This window comes from Leucoraja erinacea, chromosome 10 (genome assembly GCF_028641065.1).
Source record: "Leucoraja erinacea ecotype New England chromosome 10, Leri_hhj_1, whole genome shotgun sequence".
NCBI lineage: Eukaryota > Metazoa > Chordata > Chondrichthyes > Rajiformes > Rajidae > Leucoraja > Leucoraja erinaceus.
In genome coordinates this window covers 43,759,083-43,779,525 of record NC_073386.1, presented here as the reverse complement: position 1 = coordinate 43,779,525, position 20,443 = coordinate 43,759,083, and the positions used below count along the sequence as shown (strand labels likewise).

The window sequence follows — 20,443 nt, the reverse complement described above, 5'->3', positions numbered from 1 at the left end:
TCAGCACCTAGTCTTTCCTCCAGTCTTTCCATCATCTTTGGAAACTTTTATTGCTGTTTATCAACATGAGGACCAAAGTTGTGCCAAATAAAGTTAAATAAGTCATTATGAGACTGAGAAACAAGAATAAAGCTGTTAGAGACATCAGCCAAATCTTAGGCTTACCAAAATCAACTGTTAGGAACATCATTAAGAAGAAAGAGAGCACTGGTGAGCTTACTAATCGCAAAGGGACTGGCAGGCCAAGGAAGACACCCACAGCTAAATTCTCACTATAATAAAGAAAAAACCTGTCTGACAGATCAGAAACACTCCTCAGGAGTCGAGTGTGGATTGTCAATGACCACTGTCCGCAGAAGACTTCATGAACAGAAATACAGAGGCTACACTGCAAGATGCAAACCACTGGTTAGCTACAAAAATAGGATGGCCACGTTACAGTTTGCCGAGATGTACTTAAAAGAGCAACCACAGTTCTGGAAAAAAGTCTCGTGGACAGATGAGACGAAGATTAACATATCAGAGTGATGAGAAGAGCAAAGTATGGAGGAGAGGAGAAACTGCCCAAGATCCAAAGCATACCACCTCATCTGTGAAACATGGTGGTGGGGGGTGTTATGGCCTGGGCATGTATGGCTGATGAAGGTACTGGCTCACTTATCTTCATTGATGACACAACCGCTGATGGTAGTAGCATAACAAATTCTGATGTGTATAGACACATCCCATCTGCTCAAGTTCAAACAAATGCCTCAAAGCTCATTGGCTAGCGGTTCATTCTACAGCAAGACAATGATCCTAAACATACTGCTAAAGCAACAAAGGAGTTTTTCAAAGCTAGAGTGACCAAGGCAATCACCCGATCTGAACCCAACTGAGCATGGCTTTTATATACTGAAGAGTAAACTGAAGGGGACTAGCCCCCAAACAAGCATAAGCTAAAGATGGCTGCAATACAGGCCTGGCAAAGCATCACCAGAGAAGACACCCAGCAACTGGTGATGTCCATGAATCGCAGACTTCAAGCAGATGCAACAAAATGCTAAGCACAACTACTTTCATTTACATGACATTGCTGTGTCCCAAACATGATGGTGCCCTGAAATGGGGGGGACTGTGTATAAACACTGCTGTAATTTCTACACAGTGAAACCAAAATGTATTAAAATGGCCTTTATTAAAATCTGACAATGTGCACTTTAACTACATGTGACTTTTTTTCTATTACAAATTTCAAATTGTGGAGTAAATAAATAAATGATGGATCTTTGTCCCAAACATTATAGAGGGCACAGTAGTTTGTACAATATATCTCAACTCTTATTATCCTACAGCTGACCTTATTTTCTGTGCTTAAAACCAACACCAAGGATTTTTTTTAATGCTCCACTTTAGTTCTCTACCAAAGTGGATGACCCTGCATTTTTCTACATTATAATCCATTTGCTATGCCCTTTCACTTCCCTTTGTCAGTATCCCTCCAAAGCACTTCTGCATTCTCCTCCCAGCCTACACAGTCGCCCAGCTTTACATAGAAACATAGAAATTAGGTGCAGGAGTAGGCCATTCGGCCCTTCGAGCCTGCACCGCCATTCAATATGATCATGGCTGATCATCCAACTCAGTATCCCGTACCTGCCTTCTCTCCATACCCCCTGATCCCCTTAGCCACAAGGACCACATCTAACTCCCTCTTAAATATAGCCAATGAACTGGCCTCAACTACCCTCTGTGGCAGACAGTTCCAGAGATTCACCACATCATTAAGAAACTTCGATAGATAGCCCTTGATTCCTTCACCCAACCATTTATGTAGATGGTGAACAACTGAGGCCTCAGCATTAATCACTATGTCATTTTATGGATGACCTTCCAAAAATCTGAATGCACCATGTCTTTTGTTTTGCTCCTAAGTATTTATGTTATTTACAACCTCAAAACACGATTTTCTTTTCATCATGCATGTTGACTGTGTGGTCTTTTTCTTGGTCAATCCCTTAATTAATTTAGAACATTCTTAAAAGTTACTGTAATGTTGCCTCAGAATGTTGACATTGATGTGGAGGCTAAAACTGTACCGTGCATGTCTTCTGTAATCTTCCAAAGATGTTACACCCATAAGACGTTACATCATAATGTCCTTTGCATATTCTTAACCTCCTGACACAAGATCAATTAATTTATTACATTTTGCAATGGTATTTGCCACCTGAGTTTTTCCACTATCTTGAATAAATGAAACTCCAAATTGCTATCCCCTTCCACTGTACTCAGCTTTCTCCCAATTAAAGTATTTTATTCAAAATTGTACCATCTCAGTCACTAAGACGGAGTTCCATCCGACACTCCATTTATCAACATTACCATTTTGGAGAATTTAGTCTGCTTTTTACCTTATTGTAATTTGCATGCTACATTTTTAATGTTGTAATCTTACCAGATAGCTCAATGCACTTGCCAGCTGTTTAGCAACCAGAAATTTCCATGGTGTGCAAGTTGAAAGATGTTCACGTTCTCGATGCATGAACAAATCAAGTGGGCCAAATTCAACCAATTCTTCAACCATAATACCTAGGGGGAAAAAAATGTAGTTTTCGTTTGTATCTTCATCCATGCCTTTGTTTAATCTCCTTTTCGATTAGAAATGCAAGGATAATAAAAAGTACATAGAACTTTCTTTGAAATAGCACATAATTTCACAGAATGCATTTGGACATATTCCTTGTTTATAGATTCTATACAGCTGATTAGAGGAAGTCTTGGAGCTGACAGTTTTAGAAGTGACCAAAATATGGTTTCGTTACTTACTTCATTAATAATACCATGAAAGGCGATAACAGTCTTAACTCAGCACAATTTCTGTGCTAGCCTACTGTTGGGCGGTTATAATTATGAAGGGAGATGTCAACCATTATGTAGATCATCTTATTTTAAACATCAGGAACTAGATAGTGTAATGTTTTAATTATAAGCCTTCTAGAGACTGTTTCTTCTCCTAAGAATCAGCACCACATTCAGTTTCAGGAGCCGTTATTAATGATCGTGGCTTCTTGCTGAGAAACCTAACACATGCTCTAACAGGGGAAATTCTAAAAATAGTTAAGTGATCCAGCGCGAAAAACAAAATATTCTATGTCAATTATCTATGCGGATTAGATCAGTTTGGTCTAGCATGTTCCAAGCAACTAAATGATAACGAAACATTGAGGTTGAGGTTTCAGTGATCTATGGAACAATCACTCTGCTTCCATTTATACTTGGATACCACCTGGCGAAATTGGAGTGCGATGCAAAATGGGCAAACCTCCGATAACCTGGTGCCTCCCCATTATATCGTGCCCATGCCTAATAAAGTTGTGCATGTGCTGAAGTATATTTACCAAGTTTGGTCATTGGAATCTAAACTGCTGAAAATTAGTTACTTAATGTGGGTAGATATAATAGACAAGCGAGGAAGAAAAATTAAAACATTGCCTCATTCCATAATATAAACAGATAAATTGATATTAATGGGATATTTATACTTTAAGGAAAATGCTACGAAAAGTCTGAGGAAATACATAAAAAAGTCAATAGACAATAGGTGCAGGAGTAGTCCATTTGCCAGCACTGCCATTCAATGTGATCATGGCTGATCATCCCCAATCAGTACCCCATTCCTGCCTTCTACCCATATCCCCCGACTCCTCTACCTTTCTCCAGACAAATGGCCCTGACCCTAAATGTCACCTATCCATGTTCTCCAGGGATGTTGTCTGACCTGCTGAGTTACTACAGCATTTTATCTAATTCCTCAAACCAGATCTGCAGTTCCTTGTTTTTAAACCATGTCAGCTGGCTGTGTATGTTTTAAAATCAACTGCTAAGGAAGGTTTAATGTAAATTCCCCTTCAGCTTTTTTGAGTCATTCTTTTCTCGGGGACAGATATCTTTGCACCAAAAGATGCAAGAGGAATGTGCAGACATTTGTTTCAGCTAAGTTGTTATTATATTGAATTCACCACCTATATAAACCAGAATCAACCCACGCTTTAAATGCTTGAGAGGGAATAATCTGCAAGGTTGTGGGGGAATGGTGCTGTTGGGACTACTCCGGTAGAAGTAGACAACATTTAATGTCTAATGGCTTCCATCATGATAATGTTTTGATTATTAGAGTTGTATTGACTTTTAAATAAACTTGCCTTACTGTTAAGTAAGCCCTGAATAAAATAATGTTCAGCCTCTTCAGGAGAAAATTAAAAACATAGTTTTATGCATGGAATAAATCATAATAATGAAAGATTATTAATAATGTGTAACAATTATCCAAAATTAACTACTGCAGCAATTGTCAGCCTTCAAACTCTCTCTCTGCCTCTCGATGCATTCCATTTATCCCTCCTCATCTCTTGGGACAGCAAACCTAGAACTAGATTGCTTATAGCACCATCTTTTTGAACGTTTAGAGTATTTTCAAATGTCATTATGGCTAGACTGAACAAAGAGCCTCCAGGATAACAGGAACATCTGTGGACCTTGAATTTACTCTGCAACCCACTTGGTGCTCAATATGTGTGTTCCATTCTGTAGTAATTAATGAATACATTTTGTTGATCATTAACTAATTATAATATGATTTTATTTTTAAAACTGTGTATTGTATCCAAACGCAAGGAGTTTTTGGATAGCAGATTTTAACACAATGCACGGCGATGGAGTTGAAGACATACAGCGCCAGTGACCCGGGTCCGATGCTGGCTGTGGGTGCTTTCTGTATCAAGTTTGTACGTTCTCCCCGTGACCTGCGTGGGTTTTCTCCGGGAGCTCCAGTTTCCTCCCACTCTCCAAAGACGTGCAGGTTTGGAGGTTAATTGGTTTGGTTAAATTGTCCCTAGTGTGTAGGATAGTTAGTCGGCGCAGACAAGGGTCTGTTTCTGCACCATATCTCTAAACTAAACTACAGTTGATGTAATCACTAGCACCTAGCCTAGTTTAGCAACACAGAATTGTTAGCAGACTGTGGGCCAGAGTACACTACTACTCGGCCCCGGAGCTGCAGCAGCAGCAGCGGAGACCCGACTCGGCCCCGGAGCTGTAGCAGCAGCAGCAGCGGAGACCCGACTCGGCCCCGGAACCGTGGCGGCGGCAGCGACCACCCGCGGAGTTTGAACCGGCCCGTTCGCGAAGCATGGTTGAGCCGCGGGATTTACCATCACCCGGTGGGGTGACAATATCTGGAGCCTGGATCGCCTCGGCGCAGAGGGAGAACAAAGAGACAGAGACTTTAAGATTTTGCCTTCCACCACAGTGAGGAGGTGTTTGGTGAACTCACTGTGGAGGATGTTAAATTTGTGTTGATTGTGTGTTTTTGTCATTTTTTTATTATATGTATGACTGCAGGGAAACAAAATTTTGTTCAGACCGAAAGGTCTGAATGACAATAAACAAATCTAATCTAATCTAATCTTTAGTCAAGATATTTCAAACTGTTTTTGTCTAAAAGGGACAGCTCATTATTCAGTCTACAGTGGATTCAAGTGTAATCTCAGCGCTGATTGGATATTTTGCCACCCCTGTAACTAGTAAATAAAACGTTACTTACTTTCCAGATCTCGAACACAAACTCCATGTAAGAGGACAATGTGCTTATGAGAAACTTGCCTCATCATACTAGCCGTTTCAAAGAAAGCCTGTGAAGAGAATACAGTTTGCTTCATTGATTACATGATACACGACTAGGGATTAACACTAAAAGATTCTGCTAGTTTTCAGTATCTCGGAACTAAGTGATTTTCTGCAAAGTATTGTTTTCAACTTAAACTTTAAGAATTACATTAATATTACAAACCTGACATTCTGGGGCAGCTGGATGTGAAAGGCCTAAAGAAGTGAGGCTGAGGATTTACCTAAATAGCTTGAATTTGATGCTTTACAGAACAGGAATCTGGCGTTCAGTGTGGAGAGCAAGAACATGGTGAATGAATGTGGCTACATGCACGGCATCACTGTGACAGAGAGATCTGGGGGAGTTGGTACAGGGTGGATCCCTACAATGTAAGTAAGTTTATTGGGCAAGTATTCACATACAAGGAATTTGCTTTGGTGCTCCGCTCACAAGTAACAACATGACATACAGTGACAGATACGAATGACTCAGAAAACACTATTATATTATTAATAATAAAACATTAATGATAAAACACCATTGATCAAGCATGTGAACCAACAAAATACCAGATCAAAGGGAAAACTTGAGCGTAGATTTTGAGCAGATATGAACATGCTGGCCATTGCATGGAGGTGATTAGGGACTGTAGTTCTGATGGAGAGGATGTAATTTGCAAATGCTCAGATTGAAAAGAACCATTGGCAATGCTCGGTCTTTGATTTTACAATTAGAAAAAAATCATCTTCCTTCTGATTTCCAACGTTTGGAAAATTACAAAAAAAAGTTCACCAATGTTTCTTTTCGGTCAGTCAAGGATCGTCAACCAGTCACGTGCATCTTGCACTTAAAAACAAGGAGGGACAATCTGCCCAGACAAGAAAATAAAACATCTCGAGCAGAAAATTAACATTGATAAAGTTACTGCTGTACAGTAGAGTTCCAGCTTACCAGGGAGATGGCCCTGTGACTTGGATCAAGGATCTTAAGGACTACTCGGATGTCTTTTGTGTTGTAGACATTTCCATTCTCTTCATCATCATCTTTGTAATTCAGTGTCCCAGAATAAATGTTTGTTCTGGTTCCTCTTCCAAGGTGTTCATTCTGGTGGGTACAAATCAATCAGAAGATACTGAATCAGATATGGTGCTAAACCTCATATAGGACACAATAAGGAACTCAACAAAGAGACTTGTTGTTGCTCATGACAAATTAGGAAGTAGATCGACTGACTAAGGTAAGCCGTGGGTAGGATTTATAAACAAAGGAACTGAATGGTGCACCTCACACGAAGAGGAGGATGGTTTAATTTCACTTCTGCTAAATTTCTCATTTCTGTTTCACAGCAGCAATGAATGCCCCAATAGGTCATAAGGTCACTGCTTTGAAGTGCACTATGTCAGTGAAACATGGACTTAATTTCATCATCTAGTTTAAGCAGAATTAGCTGATCTTGGTCAAAAACAGTATGTTCTGCTGAGTTAGTACTTTATACCATTTAGCAAAGATCACCATGAAGTTTTATGATTTATGAAGCACATGGAGCCTATGTTGCACTGCTAGAAGTGAGGCAGGCTGAGAAAAAACTGTACACTGTTCCAGGTGTGGTATAAACAGGCCCATGAATGGCTGCAGGATAACATTTATCCCCTTCATCTCCAGACCTCTCCATAAGGTACAGCACTCCATGGAATTCGATTATTTTCAATACCTGTTCACATAACACTGAATATGTGGATGAAATCTTCCCTCTTCCCCTCCCCACTCTGCCGTGCCTCTTTTGACCTCCATCACTGCTAGCTTTAAAAGGGTTTGAGACCCTACCTCGGTCCAATGTGCACAATTTTGTGTTTGCATTCATTGAAATTGATTTACCACAAGTGGGCGGCATGACCGACATTGCAGCGGCCTCTGCCCTCCGTCTGTCTTTGTTAAATTTTTGTCCTGTTGAATGTAGAGTTTGTTGTGGTTTTTATATTGTTTTTAGCTGTGTATATGTGGGGGGCGGGGGGGAAACTTTTAAATCTCTTCCCTGTACGGGTGACCCGACCTTTTCCCTGTTGGGTATCCATTGTCGTTGGTGCCTAGCACCGTAGAGTGGCCTCCAACCGGAACAACCCGGGGGCTCCAGTCGCGGAGCCTGTAGACTTCTCATCGTGGGGCTGGCCGGCTTCGGAGCATGGAAAACTGCGGTGTCACGCGGCTGTGACCCGACTCCGGAGCTCGGAGGCTCCAGCCGCAGGTTCGGTGGACGGTGACATCGGGAGCTACGGGTCCCTGGTGGGAGACCACTTTTTGGAGCTCCCACAACGGCAACTTCTCCCGCCCGAGCTGCGGGGTTGAAATTAACCCGGAGCGGGGCCTTACATCGCCCGGCGTGGCTTTAACGGCCGCACGATTTGCCATCGCCTACCGGGGGCTCCAACATTAAGACTCGGAGCGGGGTCTTACATCGCCTGGCGCGGCCTTAACGGCCGCGGGTCTTGCCATCGCCCGCCGGGGGCTTTAACATCGGGAGAAGAATGGAACACAGGGGAGAGACAAGACTTTGCCTTCCGTCACAGTGAGGAGGAGATTCACTGTGATGGATGTTTGTGTAAATTGTGTTGGTTGTGTGTCTTTGTTCTTTTCTTGTTGTATGACTGCAGAAACCAAATTTCGTTTGAACTTCATTTGAGGTTCAAATGACAATAAATAAATTGTATTGTATTGTATAGAATTGTGTCCATTTGCTAAACCTATTAAGGTCACTTTGTAATTTAATGTTACCTTCCACAAGGTCATGGCTCTCCATCCTAGCATTTGTGAACCCTCTTAATCACATCCTCTCCATCACTAATGATCTCCACTCCTTTGGAGAATGTTAAAAGCAGTCAGCTGACATTGCCTCTGACACTATCAGTACAACTTACCAGAATACCAAATTAATGCAACGTCTCGCTGAGGATGGCCAGTTCTCAACGCAAAAGCGCCTATTTTTACAGATCACACGCACAGATAAGAAAGGCAATGTATTTTGGGCAGTAAAAGGCCTCAACAAAACTATGCCCCAGTGCAGGTCTTTAACAATGAAACAGAGTCTGACATGACCCACCTGACAAATCTCCTCCTTGCGGATTCGATGGAAGCTCAACTGACTTAAGTTGTAGTTGCTTGCAGCCATCTGTGAAATCTGGGACCAGCTTTTTGTCATCACCAACAGATTTGAGATTTCTGCAGCAAGAAAGTAAATGGATTTTATTTCTGCATCTCCTTGTATCAGAATTAAGAGCTTGCACCGGGAAAACATCACCTGTCCATTCCTCCAGAGACTTTGCCTGACCCACCAAGTTACTTCAGCGCATTGTACTTTAAAAAAATTATACAGATGATCATATTCCAAATGGAGCACTTGCTCAGTTTTGCCCATGGCTCCCTGCAGTGCGAATTCTCCACAAAGACAAGGCATTTACAGCATTAGACACAAGAATTTGGTTGCAAACTGTATTCCCTTCAGTTCAGATAGGTGGAACTAGTACAAAGTTAAAGGAAGTTGATCGGGTTTCTATTTTTAAAAGTGGGGGTTTTTTTGGGGACAGAATCTTAAAACTGGAGATAAATGTTTCAGGAGTGAGATCAGGAAATACTTTTTCATGGAAATTTAGAAAATTGTCTCCCACCAGATCAATTTTATGTCAAGGGAACTTTTCAAGCCTGAGACCAACAGATTTTAGTCAGGTATATTACCCTGTGATATCAAAAGCAGATGATGCAAAATCAGTCACAATTGAACTAAATATCAGAACGTTCAAGGTCTGAATATGCAATAACACAAATCAAAATAATTCTGTAAAATAAATTACATTTTTAAAAGTAGTCGGTTGTGGGCATTTCAAATTAAAAATACGTCAAGGTTGGAATGGTTCCTCTGAAAGTAACAGCAGCATCGCTAGTGATCGAGTCAATAATTTGTCTTTGTTTTTTTATCGTGTTTTTTGAAATTATCCACGTTAATAGCTGTATGCATCAAAATGCACGATGTGCAGGCTTGTTCACAGGACTGCGTGGGCGTACATGTGGGACTGATAGTATGTGTAGGTTTCAGCAATGCGTGGGTTTGTATGCGTGGGTTCAAAGGAGGAAAGGAGCATATACGTGGTTGCTTTGTAGATTGTCAGCCTACGAGCCTTTATGCATGCTACAAAATATTTATTGACAAATCATTTTAGCAACTTAATACTGGGTGATAGCTTTCTTGTGGCAGACCACTGTTCCTTATGTGAAAGTAAGCAAAAAAAAGAACAAGCTGCCAACGGGATGGACTTAAATGCATTTAAATTTATAGGCAATGCAAATCTAGGCAAATTCAAAATGAGATATATTTGCTTAGAATTTAACATGTTTTTTTTTTCTTTTAAAAAGTTGCAAACTATTATCAATTAAATTCCAACCTGTCAACAGGTTCCTTCAGTCAGTCAGGAAACCCAAAACGGATAAACAAAGTACAACCACATTAACTCTGTCCTTCCTGTACTGGATTGTGTCTCAAATCATTAAATTGAAAAGGTGGAGTGGGAGAATGGAGCAAGAATGATTTCAATAAAATGTATGCACAGTTCCACGTCTAAAATATTTTTAGAGTTGCTGGTTTAAAGAGTAGATAGTGTTTCTTTAAACAAGCTCCGCAAATAAACCCCCCAACACACACATGAGGATTCTCAAATAAGGTTAAGCTTGATATGGTCTGCAGAAAATCACACCAGCCACATCTAAAGGTCAATCCGAGCAAGATGTTTTGATAAGAAACTCCCTTCTGCAATAAACAAGAAAACAGATACCCATTGACCTGTGGACAGAACATTTTAAATTCAATTATTTAAATCGAGAAGAATTTAGCACAATCGTGAGCCACTTTTCATGCACATGATGATAAAAGGTTGTGTAAGATTCTTTGCATCTATCATAGTAATACGTGTTTTAAGAATTTGCAATTAGTTTTATTTTAATCTGTGTGTCTTTCCAAATTGCAAAAAAATGTATTTTAGTAGTTATAAAGTTGAGGTAAAAAAGAAACTTCAGGAAGAGACCCGATCCAAAAGATCATTTGTCCATTTCCCTCCACAGATGCTACGACCCACTGACACCTTTCACCAGTTTGATTTTTGCTCAAGATTCTAGGATCTGTAATCTCGTGTCAATAATGTAATGGTTTCTATAGGCAGCGAGTCACTCATGAACTCATGAATAATATTCCAGCTTCATTTTGATTTGTGACCATGTAAAATCAGTTCTGTTAACAGCTACATGGCATAAGCAAGTCCATGTACCCAACTTAGAACGTAAGCCAATTTTGCAGTAAGCATTTTGAGAATTGAGATAGATGGCTTTGGATCAATCAATGTGAGAGATTGGATTCCAAACAGACCAATTGTTTTGGGCACTACTTTGGGGTTCAAAATGACATCTGTGACGCACAAGGTACATGAAAGACACAAACTCTGTTGGATGACCTCTGGCGCAGATGTTAATACAGTGCCCTCCATAATGTTTGGGACAAAGACCCATCATTTATTTATTTGCCTCTGTACTCCACAATTTGAGATTTGTAATAGAAAAAAAATCACATTTGGTTAAAGTGCACATCGTCAGATTTTATTAAAGGCCATTTTTATGCATTTTGGTTTCACCATGTAGAAATTACAGAAGTGTTTATACATAGTCCCCTCATGTCAGGGCACCATAATGTTTGGGACACAGCGATGTCATGTAAATGAAAGTAGTCATGTTTCGTATTTTGTTGCATGTCCTTTGCATGTAATGACTGCTTGAAGTCTGCGATTCATGGACATCACCAATTGCTGGGTGTCTTCTCTGGTGAAGCTCTGCCAGGCCTGTATTGCAGCCATCTTTAACTTATGCTTGTTTTGGGGGCTAGTCCCCTTCAGTTTTCTCTTCAGCATATAAAAAGCATGCTCAATTGGGTTCAGAATGGGTGATTGACTTGGCCACTCAAGAATTGAACATTTCGTAGCTTTTGAAAATGTCCTTTGTTGCTTTAGCAGTATGGTTGGGATCTTTGTCTTGCTATAGAATGAACCGCCGGCCAATGAGTTTTGAGGCATTTGTTTGAACTTGAGCAGATAGGATGTGTCTATACACTTCAGAATTCATTATGCTACTACAATCAGCAGTTGTATCATCAATGAAGGTAAGTGAGTCAGTACCTTCAGCAGCCAAACATGCCCAGGCCATAACACCCCCACCACCGTGGTATGCTTTGGATCTTGGGCAGTTCCTTCTCTCCTCCATACATTGCTTTTGCCATCACTCAGATATGTTAATCTTCATCTCATCTGTCCACAAGACCTTTTTACAGAACTGTGATTGCTCTTTCAAGTACTTCTTGGCAAGCTGTAACCTGGCCATCCTATTTTTGTGGCTAACCAGTGGTTTGCATCTTGCAGTGTAGCCTCTGTATTTATGTTCATGAAGTCTTCTGTGGACAGTGGACATTGACAAATCCACACCCGACTCCTGAAGAGAGTTTCTGATCTGTCGGACAGGTGTTTGGGGTTTTTTCTTTATTATAGAGAGAATTCTTCTGTCACCAGCTGTGGGTGTCTTCCTTGGCCTGCCAGTCCCTTTGCGATTAGTAAGCTCACCAGTGCTCTCTTTCTTCTTAATGATGTTCCAAACAGTTGATTTTGGTAAGCCTAAGATTTGACTGATGTCTCTAACAGTTTTATTCTTGTTTCTCAGTCTCATAATGGCTTCTTTGACTTTCATTGGCACAACTTTGGTCCTCATGTTGATAATAAAAAGTTTCCAAAGGTGATGGAAAGTCTAGAGCAGAGATCGGCAACCTCCTGCAACCCTTGCATGTCTCACCCGCTGAGTGTCTCAAAACCTTTTTGTCTACCTTCTGTGAAAACGTGATTTGATGCCTGCCAAATGTGTTCACATAGGGTGTGTGGCCGTGACAGCAGTTTTGCGCAGGATGCCAGCGCTCGGCCGCTGTTCGGGGCGCATGGCGGGCCGGATCAATACGGGGGGAAAAGAATCGGGGGGGGGGGGGGGGGGGGGGGGGGGGAAGGTGGACTAGCTATAAACACAACTGTAATTTCTACATGGTGAAACCAAAATGTATAAAAATCATTTAATGAAATCTGACAATGTGCACTTTAACCACATGTGATTTTTTTCTATATCAAATCTCAAATTGTGGAGTACAGAGGCAAATAAATAAATTATGGGTCTTTGTCCCAAACATTCAAAACCTACTGGTGGGAGAGCCAGTGTTATGACTAGCTGCACAACCTCAACATCACGAGGAGACAGCCAGGAGGCAGAAAGTGGTTGCTGAAGAGGAAGGGAGCCCACAATGTATACAGTCAAACGCAATATGAACAACCTCAGCCCTAGTTCCTCATCTAGTTCTATTCCCACACTCCTAACCTTCCCTGTCACCATGAGAATAAACCATTTGGTCACTAAGCCAGAGTAACGGTAAACAAATAAATATTAGAAGGTGGACGAAAATGCTGGAGAAACTCAGCGAGTGAGGCAGCATAGAAACATAGAGACATAGAAAATAGGTGCAGGAGTAGGCCATTCGGCCCTTCGAGACTGCACTGCTATTCAATATGATCATGGCTGATCATGGAGCATCTATGGAGTGAAGGAATAGATGATGTTTCGGGTCAAGACCCTTCATCAGACTGATGTGGGGCTGCCTCACCCGCTGAATGTCTCCAGCATTTTTGTCTACCTTTGATTTTTCCAGCATCTGCAGTTCCTTCTTAAATAAATATTAGAAATCGGGCATAAGAGTGAAATCATGCCCAATGGCATAAAAGCCTTAAAACCAAGTTGACATAGCACATTCATGTTGGGCCAGTCTTTGCTTTGCCATGAGTATTCTGGTCTTCCCACACAGTGCTGTTGGTGATTGCAGAATGATTGGTACAGCCTTTCCTTCAGCAGGGAAGAGTACAGGTAGCCTTTCTTTGGTCCTGGGCTAGAGGTCTGGATGGATGCAGGCTACAAGATCTCAGTAATGGATGGGGGAATCTTGGCTTGGGGCCCAGCCAACAGCAAGGAGCACTCTCACTGGGAGTGAAGCACAAATGTTTGGTAACCCGAGATACAGAAGGTGAAAGATGCGTTTGCCTTCACGGGTCAGAACATTGAGTACAAGAGTCAGGAAGTCAATGTTGCAGCTTTACAGGACTTTGGTTAAACCACGTTAGGAATATTGCTTGCAGTTCTGGTCGAATCATTACAGGAAGAATGTGGAGGCTTTGGAAATGATGCATGAGAGGTTTACCAGAATGCTGCATGGATTAGAAGGTATTTAGCTAAAAGTAGAAATTGGACAAACTTGTATTGTTCTCACTCAAAAGCTGTGGAGGACAAGTCAATGGATATTTTTAAGGGAGAGGCAGATAATACTTGATTAGTATGGGTGTCAGGAGTTATGGGGAGAAGGCAGGTGGATGGGGTTAAGAGGGAAAGATAGATCAGCCATAAATGAATGGGAGAGTAGACTTGATGGGCCTAATGACTTAATTCTGCTGCTATCACATATGAATTTATGAAAACCACTTGGGTTCACTACTCATCACATGCAGAGCTTGCCTCTAATCCAATGGTGACGGCAGTGTAACGTTGAGCAGCCATTAATCTTCATTACTCTCTTCTTGATGACTAATAGGTCAATTTACACTTCTCAGATACAGAGAGAAGGAGGAAGCACACAGCCAAGTTTGTTGGAGAAAGGGAACGATGGGGATAAAATGATGGGTGTGTGCTAGCACCATCTTCAACCAGCATGTCAGAATCAATAGTGAGATGGGCAAGAAGTGGACAGAATGGGAAGCATTTAAATGCAGTGTCTACAGCCTTTCCTCTAACCACTACATTTAGCACTGCCCCGTGTGAGCAGTCACAATAAGTTGCTCCAATAACACAATACAATGATGACTACTGTCCTACGTCACTTGCAAAGTTTGGTTCCCTTGGAGACAAAGGAAGAGAATTATGGAGCAGGTTGAATGTGCAACCACCAGTGTACAACGTACATGAACCACACTTCCAGAGAATGCATTTCTAGCCAAGAGATTCTTCACACGTTCCATTTCAGAACTTGGCTTGGCCATTTGGTCTTTCGTGCTCCTAAATATAAAGGCTTTGAATATCGCATCACCAGCAAACTACCACTTGCTATCCTTCAGTTGCTTCATTATCAATTCCAACCTCAATAGTTCTCTGCACAGGCCCCAGGCACTTCCATTCAGGCATCTCACTTTAAAAATGCAGTGACGCTCATCCTCCTTACCTCGTGGTTTTGGTGGGCAGCAGGATTTGAGTTGGAAGCTGATGTCCTCGGTTTTAAGAATCTGCCCTTTGAGATGTTTCATCAGTTCCCCGAGATTTGTGAAGTAGTTGTCAGAGCCGTGCAACCTGTAGCCAGATTTGCTGCTCACTTCAATCTGAAAGTTTTTGTACTGCTTTGGCATTCTTGAGCCGCTGCCTCGATCGCAGAAGTTAACGCACTAGAGGGGAGGCAAACGAGAATCTCAGAAATCTATAGCATTAAGGCCTATCAAGTTTTTGCAGGAAGTGGTGGTCATCATTTACTTGGCAGGACGAGGACAAAAAGCAAAGTGCAAATGTGGACTACACTTAAATGTTAGCCCCAGCGAAGTCAACATGTACTGCAAAAATGTTAATGATTTGTGAGTATCTATCCAAGCCCCTTGAAAACATTATTCAGATCTATCTACTTCAAACACCTATTTTCGAACAAAAACCACCATCCTGTGAGACAAACATGCTTCTCAGATGTATTTTCAATTTCTCCCCTCTCACCTTAAATCTGTGCCCTCTATTATTTACATTAGAAGTGCTGGCAAAAGTTTGGGCCAGTGTTTCTGGGTCAATAAACAGAGTGAGCCAATTCAATCAATTAAATGACTAAATGTTATAATGAGAAACATAAAAATCTAGAAATGGATCCTGGCTAATAATATCCCAGCAAAATAGTCACAACTGAATTTTATTATTTCCACAGCATCACCTGGAAGTGATTTCACAGCAATAGAACCACCCATCTGCAATCAACTGAAAGCAAACTTGTATATCAACAAGAGATTAGAATCTGTGGCCTCACCTACTAGTTGTCAATGTTTAAAAATACAGCCAGCCGGCTGCTTTACCTTTAGAAAAGCTGCTGGAATTAGAGGCCAGTGAGCAGAACTGTGTGTTCATACTTTCCTACTTGTAGGTCTAATTCTCTTCATTATGGTTTAGGTTTATTATAGTCACATCAAAAGCTTTGTTTAAGAACAATTTACTGAGCCGAGCCAAATAAAGTCCCCGTCTCTGTGGGTTGGCAAAGTTGATTTCTTTTTTTGAAAAAAAGATGGCAGGGTGTTTTTTTTCCCCCAAAACACAGGCAAGTGCTTGAACTTTTATGCACAAAAAAGGCAAATTGGATGCCCTTCGCAACACTGAGGTGTAAAGAAACAACAGACATTTGTTGCTTAAAAACATTCTGAATAGTTACCTCAGGGGGAGAACTGCATGCAACTGTCATGAGGATGTGATTGAAATCTGTACAACTCCATCGCAATACGTACATACCATCCTCATTGCCTTCGTGCTTCAACTTGTTGATAGCATATTCAGTGCTGACAAGAGAACAGGCAAAAGGGCACAATTTTGAACCACGTTTCTTAAAGTTACGGTGAAAAGTTAATAAAGTTCATTAGAGACTTTAAACTGAGCTGTGTGAAGTTTTAATGACAGGCAAACGTTCCAAATGAAAGATTAGGAAATCAGGTACAACAGGTTTTTATAAAGAGTTGTTATTTAAGTTGTACGAAAACACTGCTGCAATCAACAGTATAAATAACATATAGTAAGTATAAATAAATATAAGAAGCTCATGTTTCTGAAGGGAGCGTGAGAGTTTTGCAGCCTTAATGTCCAGCTCAATTTTGAAAGAGCTTGTGTCTCCACACCACAAACATGGCTTAGGTCAATCTCCATTGCCACTGTATCTTTCACATGAATATCTTTATCATCTTTGGATTTGATTCATTGAATGGTTTCCTTTCTGGTCAACCTTATTCTAGAATCTGCAATTTGTGCAGATTCAACACTAAGCCCCTCGTCACTAACATATCATATTCCAGGACCCCTACTCTCTTGAACGTCCGACATTACATCGTCTCCTAACATGTACAAAAATCTTCACTTGCAGTTCTCAATTCATTTCATGGGCTCATTCCAGTTTATGTGACAGCTCTTCCAGCCTTTTTATCATCCTACCTCCACTGGTTCTGTTGCTCTCATTTGTCTCATGGTTTAATAATTTTACATTCAAATTATTGTACTCAAATTTCACCTACCCACCCAAAACAATTAGCCTCTCCAACTGTTAAAATCCCTCTTTATCCTCCTTTTTCCTTATGTCTTTTGTGAAGCACCCAGAGCCGTCCAGAATAGATACAACTTATTCCCATTCACTTGGCACACAGAACAAAGTTCATCACTCAATGGAGAACAAAGATAACAACAGGGAGTGATACTTACCACTTTGAAATACTAACCTATGACAGAGCTTTAACTGGATTGATGCCAGCATATTTTTGTTTGAACATTACCACCAAATTTCACCGTGCGAAAAGGTAATCAAACTGCCGCAGATTTGATCATCTGTTAATCATTCTAAAGCTGAGGAATTTACCTAACGGTGGCGACCAGGTTCAGGAATAGCTACTTCCCCACAGCCATCAGGCTATTAAACTTGGCTCGGACAAAACTCTGATCATTAATAACGCATTATCTGTTATTTGCACTTCATCAGTATATTTATTCATGTGTGTATATATTTATACAATGGAATATGGACACACTGATCTGTTTTGTAGTAAATGCCTACAATGTTCTGTGTGCTGAAGCAAAGCAAGAATTTCATTGTCCTATCAAGGAACACATGACAATAAACTCACTTGACTTGACTTGCTTCTCTCAAAGAATGAGATAAAATGGCAAGACGGTGAAATGGAAGTGAGTAAATGCAGATGTCAAGGTTGGTTTTAAAAACCTTAAAAATGTTACAAAGTTCAATGAATTACGGTCGAGGATGGGCCGTGTGTCCCACTGGTCAGTCGAGGTTGCACCGCGGAGGACAGAGAGGGACACGGCGTGATGGGCCGCTGCGGACGAAGAGTGTGGAGCGGGGGCGCTGAGAACAAGGTGTGTGGGGGAGCCGGCGAGGACAAAGAGGGACGTGTTGTGGGCGGGGAGAGGCGGGCCGCCAAGAACACCCGCTGAGTTACTCCAGCATCTCGTGTCTACGGTGAAAACCAGCAACTGCAGCTCCTTCCTACACATTAAGCCAAGTAAATCTACTTTTCTCACATAAAAGATGGGTAATTTTCGATTTACCGTATGGGCCCGTGACAGCCATGTTTAATGTTGCACACCACCAGAGGCGGAGCCACTTCTGTGCACAGATAGTGGTGGGCATCTACTGTCAAACGGAAGTAGCCATCAATCAAAGATACCATGGAAAGTGCTTCGTCATAGCATGACAGCTCAAGCTCCTGAAACACAAAAACATTAAGAACGTGACAGAACCAGTTTGTAACCAACTTAATATCATTGAATTGAATTGAATACTTTAGTCAAATGTGACAAGTCACAGTGAAATTCTTTGATTGCAAAGATATGCAATAATAGTATGCAAGGTATGCAAATGGTTGCCCATAAAGGGCGCTTACAAAGTTACAAAATCCCCCCCCCCCCCCCCCCCCCCCCCCCCCCCTCACTATGCCAGATCCTTCTTTATTCTTGCCGACCTCCCTCACGCCACGCCGGGTCCTACTGATTTATTCCACTTATAATTGCACCCTATATGCTGTTGGCACATCACAAATTTGACAGTTTGCAATGGCTGGCTTCTAATTATTATTATGAAGCCAAATAGCTAAGTGATGAACAAAATAGTAAAAATAAAATTAAGTTAATCTGGTAATTCAATTGTAAACACTTTGTGTGTAATAAAAAACTGCACTGGTTGGCATCCAATTCCCTCTGTGATGAGTTAGCAGATCTGGAGTAAGTTGCCATTGGAGCAATGAGGTTGGCATCAGTATCAATGACAATTGAAAGCAAAGGGGCCCAGAATCATCCGACATATCAAAAATGCTTCCGTACTTTCACAGAGGCAGTAACCCATTTATAGACAGCCCATCAAATGGAGGGTGCAAAGGCTTTGGAGCCATAGTAGTCAAGTCAATGTGTATTATTATGGCGGAGATTAACAGATACTTGATTGGATACTTGAGGGTATCAATGGTTATGGGGAGAAGACAGGGGAATGGGGTAGTGAGGAAAAGATAGATCAGCCATGACTGAATGATGGAGTAGAATCGATGGGCCAAATGGCCTACTTCTGCTCCTATGACATGAACTTATGAGATGGTGCAGAAGAGAATGCTGCCTAGATTAGAGGGTAATAGCTGTAAGGAGAGATTGAACAACCTTGGATTGTATTCTCTGGAGCATTGAATGCAGAGAAAAGACCTGACTTTTAAGTTTAGATAGTTATGAGAGGCATAAATGGGGTTCAATAGTACTTTATTGCCACATGTACGTTGGAAGAGTGAAATATATTTTTGCATACAGTTCAGTAAAAATCTTACTATTGATAGGCACAAGCATACTTAAGTACAAGAGTGTAGGGATACTATGAATACTTCTACACTGAGAAGTATACACACGTTGCCATGTTTCAGGTGCCATTTTGTATGGTTTAATTCATACATATGTTAAAAATAGAGTTTTAACGGCTATAATAGTCAGAATCATTCACAGGGTGGAAATGTCAAATAGAACTGTAATGTGAGAGGCTGAAAGATTAAAGATGAAGTATGATGCAAGTCTGTTTTAAATACAGAAATTGGTAGCTGCCTAGAACGCGCTGCCAGGGGTGGTGGTGGAATCAGCGTATACGTTTAGTGAAATAATCAAAACTATGATCATAACAAATATATTCAGGATTTAATTGTAATGCTGTTGTAAACCTGTAATTTCCAGCTTGCCTAAAGATGGGCGGTGTGTGAGTTCCCAAAGCTGGCTAGAACAAACAGTACCTCCTTATCAATATCTAAAGGCAAGCTGATAAAATAAATATTTTTTTCCTCCCCTATGCCTCATGTATCAGACACAGTGTTTACAATTTGCAGGTGTTTGAGAACAGACCACAGCAGAAGTAAAGATATAATATTACACGGTTACACAAAAAAGCTGGAGAAACTCAGCGGGTGCAGCAGCATCTATGGAGCGAAGGAAATAGGCAACGTTTCGGGCCGAAACTATGCAGCAGCATCTATGGAGCAGCAGCATCTATGGAGCGAAGGAAATAGGCAACGTTTCGGGCCGAAACCCTTCAGGGTTTCGGCCCGAAACGTTGCCTATTTCCTTCGCTCCATAGATGCTGCTGCACCCGCTGAGTTTCTCCAGCTTTTTTGTGTAACCTTCGATTCTCCAGCATCTGCAGTTCCTTCTTAAACAACATATAATATTACACATCTGGAAGGGGGCATCCTTTGACATATACAATGCACCATGTTGAGTTGGGGAACGAACAGCCTAATTTTGCCTCTGAATCTTACTGCCAACTCAGCTTGAGACAGCAGCAAATCCTCTTTTAAAAAGTTGAAAACAGCAATAGGCATCCGTTTCAGCCCCCACATCAGACTTTGTATGTTGTCAATTTTCTCCAGTCAATTTTCTAAATGGAAG

At 41.1% G+C, this 20,443-nt stretch overlaps 1 protein-coding gene across 1 annotated transcript in view; it reads right to left on the bottom strand.

Annotated features, from left to right (window-relative positions):
* jak1 (Janus kinase 1) overlaps window positions 1-20,443 on the bottom strand; it is a 50,200-nt gene that overhangs the window by 13,020 nt on the left and 16,737 nt on the right. The window contains exons 5-11 of the mRNA XM_055642069.1: window positions 18,083-18,240; window positions 16,194-16,317; window positions 14,964-15,180; window positions 8,742-8,860; window positions 6,599-6,751; window positions 5,585-5,672; window positions 2,438-2,571 (exon numbers count right to left, since the gene is read on the bottom strand). Of these exons, the coding sequence (XP_055498044.1) occupies window positions 2,438-2,571; window positions 5,585-5,672; window positions 6,599-6,751; window positions 8,742-8,860; window positions 14,964-15,180; window positions 16,194-16,317; window positions 18,083-18,240 (993 nt within the window). The remainder of the gene's footprint in view (window positions 1-2,437; window positions 2,572-5,584; window positions 5,673-6,598; window positions 6,752-8,741; window positions 8,861-14,963; window positions 15,181-16,193; window positions 16,318-18,082; window positions 18,241-20,443) is intronic.